The following is a 6,000-nucleotide window of genomic DNA, read 5'->3' on the forward strand; positions in this document are numbered from 1 at the left end:
TATGACACCATCACCATAATAGTCAGGAGGTGCATCCGCAGCAAAGGGGAGGGAGGGAGGGAGGGAAAAAAAAGAAGACAGAAAGGTGAGGGTGGAGGTGGGGTTAATAAAGAGAATGATTATGTTATGCTTAATGACCAAACACACACACAAAAAAAAACAATCATGTCACAACAGCTGTACACACGATACAACAGAGTTTGTAAAGTAAACTGCTGGCACATCTGCAAAAACTTTGATATCCCAGTTCCAGAAAATTCGTGGGAACATGAACCAAAAGCAATCACTGAAAACATGGAAGTACTGCTCACGTACGATATAATGATCCCAGAGCGTGAACATCTGAAACAAAGCGTTACAACCAGATATCATACCAAGGTACAAAAATAAAATAGAAACACGTGGTGCCAGGCACAACAAATCCCGCACATTTAAGGCATAAAGTTATTTTGGGGATCAAATTTAAATTTGATACATTCTTAACCTGAATGTTGATTATAAGGAATAGAATAAGGAATATTTTAGTCTTAGTTTGAAGTCAATTAAACCATTTTTGACGAAGTTATGACTGTAAAATAATTTTGACCTTTCAAGGCCACGTAAGGTCAAAGGTCATGGTGTGAAATGAAAGCCAATAAAGGACTTGATGTATGTCTTCCAGAGTAAACACCCATATTCCTAACCTTTTTTGATTTATCATGGAAAATTTGTAATTTTGTCTGATGACCATGAACCCCAAAACTTCGGACCCCACCGATCTTCACAAATATGCATTTTTCACTATAGGAATGGGTAGGATTATAAGTGACAAATATAATAAGGTTCACTATAAGCTTAGTTTGAAGTAAATCAGATCATTTTTGACGAAGTTATGAGCGAAAAACGATTTTCGTGACCTTGACCTTTGATCCAATTGGACCCAAAAGTTAATGGGGTCGTCCAAGGTTCATTGCCCACCTGTGGATTAAATTTGATAGTTTTTGCTAAAGCCGTTTTGCCATAAAGTTGCTAACAGACAGGCAAACAAATCGGACGATTACAATATCCCGCTTCCTCCCTCCAGGGGGGGGGGGGGGGGTGGGATAATTAAAAAAAAAAAAGAGAGAGAAGGCGGCATTGCTGATTGAGGTATTAGTACCAGTGATTTTGGACGAAATGATGCAGAAATCAAGAAAATGACCAAATACCAAGACCTCAAGAATGAAGTGAAAAGATCCTGGAAGCTGAAGAATGCCAAAGTTGTACCAGTGATATCTGGAGCTACAGGAATGACGACGAAGAATCTCAGAGATATTAAAAACCATCCCTGGGAATATTACTACAAACAAACTACAGTCGGACGCTGTCCGAGACTCAGTGACAATCCTGAAGAGAGCCCTCAGCACAAAACTTTGAGAACAAAAAAAAATCACAGCTTGGTCCATAAATCGTGACTCCTTACTGAAATAAAGGTGGGTTGGATACTTTGAGCCCATTCCACATTCTGAAACCCACATATGGTAAAACAATCAATCAACCACACACACACACACACACACACACACACACACACACACACACACGCACACACCCACACACACACACACACACACACACACACACACACACACACACACACACACACACACACACACACACACACACACACACACACACACACACACACCACTGTGTCTGGCCAGGTAATAATTTTTTCTTTTCTTTTCTTTTTTAACCATTTGAACTTTTGTCATCAAATTTCAACAAACCATTATTTATGAGAATATGGAGAACACAAATTAATAAAATGTACATTTGTTGTTTTTATTTAACTCTTGTTTTTGTCAAGTTCCGTTTGAGTACAAAGCAGATGCGGTCAGGCTTGGCATTTCGAGATGCTTTCTAGTTTTTATTGTAATGGGGGATATGAAATGGTGATGCTGATGCAGTCTGTTTGGGTAAAGGGGGAAGGGGGAGAAGGGGGGGAGTGACTGGGCACAATTGACACCATTTGCATACATAATATGTACATAACCCCCTTCCAATTGTTCCCATTTTATTTTGTGATTGATTTGCTCAATTTCATTTGATGCAGAAACATCAAATCTGACAAACTATGAACATAACATACCAGTGATTGTAAAATGGGCCATCTTGCCCCGAATACCGAAGGAACAGCTGCAGAGGTGGTGTGGACACACTATGGTTGTGACGTCACATTGAACCTGGAAGGAGTATTGTGCTCAGAATGTCAGTGCGTAAATGCTGATGCACAACGGTAATTATCGGCACACTGTAAATGGTAATAAACGAGCGGATGTGATAATTGTCACATCCAAAGACTGCAGCTGCTCTTGCCTTTCGAGCTCAGGTTTTATTTTCAGGCTGGGGTTTAATGATCCTGAAAAGCATTTTTTTCACAATGTAATTGCTTGTTTTGGCGGTGCTGCTTTTAAAATGATCTGTGTTGTTCAGGAATCTGTTTATGCGTTATAGTTTATACAACTTTGTTAGCCTACAGCAGGGTTGCTGTGTTAAACTAAATGGTATTTATGGAATACTTACCTTGCGCGGTCTTGAAAAGGACTGAGTGCAAGCCAACTCTTGTTTTAAAGGTTTTTTTTCTTTCTTTCATCTAATATAATGCCAGGCCAGTGACCGATGATGTGACTTTTATCAAACTATATTTCCCATTGGTAGTTCGTAAATTAGTTAAAAGTTTTGCATTGATCGGTTAGCGGTTTCAGCAATTGCAGAAATTTTTTTTCATACTGACCGGATCAAGCGTTGCACTTATTAAATTATGACATCAGAATGAAGGTACCGATGACATCATCATTAACATATGTTATTCCCCATGGGGAGTACATGACAATGAGCCATGTTAAAAAAATTTCCACGGAGCAGTTTTGGAGATAGAGAGGTGGAACGTTTTTCAGTTTTTCCGAGATGGCACCTGAACGATGTGAACAATTACGTCATAGTCATAAAATTCCTACAAAAGGCGCACATATGATCAAAGTTTCGTGTCAATTGGACAAACCGAAAAAAAAAATATATATATATATATATATAAATATATATATATAAACATATATATATATATATATATATATATATATATATATATATAAACATATATATATATATATATATAAACATATATATATATATATATATATATATATATATATATATATATATATATATATATATATATATATATATATATATATATATATATATATATATATATATATATATAGTGCTACCAATTTGGGTTGTTGCCTCGTGTCTTATGGCCTCTCAAAATCAATGATCATCAATGATCTCTCGGACTCTCTGGAAAATCCTCTATTTCTCTTTGCCGACGACTCCACCCTCTGCCGTACCATCTGTCATCCCTCAGACCGGCAAGCAGCAGCTTCTTCGCTCACTGCAGATCTGGATAAAATCACAAACTGGTCGAACACGTGGAACATGTCTTTCAATCCAGACAAATCTCACACTCTCACTATGTCTCTTCGAAAGGACCGTTTACAAAACCCCCCCATCCACTTTCTCAACAATCCTCTGGAAGAAGTCTTTTCTTTCAAGCTTCTAGGTTTCACTATCTGCCATGACCTTTCCTGGGAAAGTCACATTTCCAACCTCGCCTCAAAAGCCAGTCGCCGACTGGGAATCCTCCGTCGTGCTAAGTCTTTCCTCGGCCCTCTTGAGCTCCTGACCACTTACAAAGCTTTTGTCCGTAGCCTGATGGAGTACTGCTCTCCCCTCTGGGCTGGTGCTCCTGCCTCCCACCTTTCTCGGCTTCACGCTGTCGAAACCAGGGCATTTAAGATCATCGGCATCTCCCGCAATGAAGCTGAGTCTTTGGGCCTCTCACTCAATCGCCGCAGGTTGGTCGGTGGTCTTTCTGTCTTCTACCGACTCCTCTCCAGCCTTGCCCCCCCTGCTCTCTCTGCGATTTGTCCCCACCACATTTCCACAGGGCGCTCAAGGTCCGCCAACAACCCCCTTCTGGTAAAACTACCAAAATCACGAATCACTGCTCATATTCACTCTTTCATTCCTCTTTTTTCCCGCCTTTGGAATAAACTTCCTCACTCTATTCTTTCCCATTCTTCCCTCCAGGCTTTCAAAACAGCTGTTCACCACCACCTCTTATCTTCCCCCATCCAAATCCTCGATCTTTTCTACCCCCGATAATCCACCCAAGCCCACTTCCTTCATTTCTCCTGCTTTCCTTCCTGAAAGTCCCTGAAATGTCCATCTTCTCTTCGCCATGTTCCCCGTCCCATCCCCATCCCTCTCCCTTCCACAGTTCACCTAATGTGTCTGTTCCCCACTGTTTTGTCCCTTCCACTCCTGCCCCTCGTCTCATTCCTCCTTGCTGTGAGTTGTGTGTTAGCTCTCATACGAGCCTCGACCAAGGTATACAAAAAAAAATAAAAAAAATATATGAGATTGCTCTAACAAGAGTGGAGAGGATGGAGAATATGGTAAATTCATACATGTGGAAATGGTTGGGTTTGCCAAAAATGTTGGCTCATTTGATGTTATACAGCAGAAGTTCAAAGATAAAGCTGCCATTTAAGTCACGAGCTGAAGAATTGATAAGATTGGGAAAGCCAGATTCCAAATGATGCTTTGAGATTCAAAAGACCCAGTGATCAGTGAACTTGGGCCAAAGATAAGAACGGGAACTAAGTGGGATGTTCAGAGGATGGTTGAAGATGCGGAGAGTAGGTTGCAAATGAAGGAAATCATTGGGGCAGTGCAGAAAGATAGGAAAGGATTTGGTTGGAAAGAACAGAAACGGTGGCCACAAGTGAGTGCAGGTGGGAGACGAGAGATGGTTATCGAAGAGATTAAATGTATGGAAGAGGAGAGAAGAACAGATCAAGCTGTACGTCAACCTCAGCAAGGAGCATGGACAGCATGGGAGATGGTTGTGCAGAAGAAGGTTAGCTGGGCATCGCTGTGGAAAATGGAGCCACAGCAACTAATCTTTGCACTTAAATCGACGTGTGACCAGATCCTAACTGCGGTGAATCTGGAAAAATGGAAATTGGCCGAGTCAGTAGAATGTACCAAGTGTGGTAGAAGAGACATTAGAGCATGTATTGTCTGGTTGCTCGAAATCTCTAGCCAGGTAGGTATACTTGGCGACATAACCAGGTTTTCCGAGTGATTGTCGAGGTTACGAAAAGGCTATGTGATGAGGAAAACAAATCAGACATAAAAGAGACCATTATCACGTTCATAAAGGAGGGTGAGAAAGTAAGGTTAAGCAACATCAAGGGGGCAGCATGCATTTTGAAGCCGGGGAGGGGGGGGGCGGCAGGTAGACGCAGATTTGAACAGAGCGCTGAGGTTCCCATCTCATATAGCAGTGATCCAACAAAGACCTGATTTAATAATTTGGTCTGATGTGGTAAAAAGGGTGATCATCGTTGAGATGACAGTACCATGGGAAGGAAATATGGAATGGGAATATGAAAGAAAGTTGTGTCGGTATGAAGAGGTAAGAGAAGTATGTGATGACCGTGGGTGGATGTGTGATGTGTGATGTGCTACCAGTGGAAGTGGGTTGTCGGGGTTTTGTGGCAAAGTCTATGCCGAAGTACCTCAAGATGTTTGGAGCGTCATCGAAGCAAGTCACGAATACTGTGACGCAATTACAGGAGGCAGTAGAGTTTAATGATCCTGAAATTTAAATGTCCCTCCTAACACTCATTGAGGCGAGTGCAGTGATTCCATTCACATGTAAAGGTAGGTCTCTGGGGATCTATATCTGGTCAATGATATCTGGTGGTGAGCATGTGGGCTAATGTCACTTGGTGGTGCATGTGCTGCACTGCTGGGGACACCCATGAGGAGCTGTACTGGAGTAGGCCCCGAAACAGTGATGAAACATGGGTTCCAGCTGAGGAGAGCGACATCGAGCAGTGTCCTGACGCTGTATGTCCTGTTTATATAAATAAATATATAATATAAATACAAAAAGATATGTATAAA

The 6,000-nt window shown here is 41.2% G+C and overlaps 1 protein-coding gene across 1 annotated transcript in view; it reads right to left on the minus strand.

The window, feature by feature from the left end:
• Positions 1-5,742: 5,742 nt before the first annotated feature.
• Positions 5,743-6,000, minus strand: part of PI4KA (phosphatidylinositol 4-kinase alpha) — a 189,916-nt gene continuing 189,658 nt past the window's right edge. Inside the window, exon 54 of the mRNA XM_085859029.1 lies at positions 5,743-5,950. Coding sequence (XP_085715155.1) covers positions 5,743-5,950 — 208 coding nt within the window. The remainder of the gene's footprint in view (positions 5,951-6,000) is intronic.

This window comes from Eptatretus burgeri, chromosome 16 (genome assembly GCF_056783735.1).
Source record: "Eptatretus burgeri isolate ZD-2024b chromosome 16, Ebu_testis_v1, whole genome shotgun sequence".
Taxonomy (NCBI): Eukaryota; Metazoa; Chordata; class Myxini; order Myxiniformes; family Myxinidae; genus Eptatretus; species Eptatretus burgeri.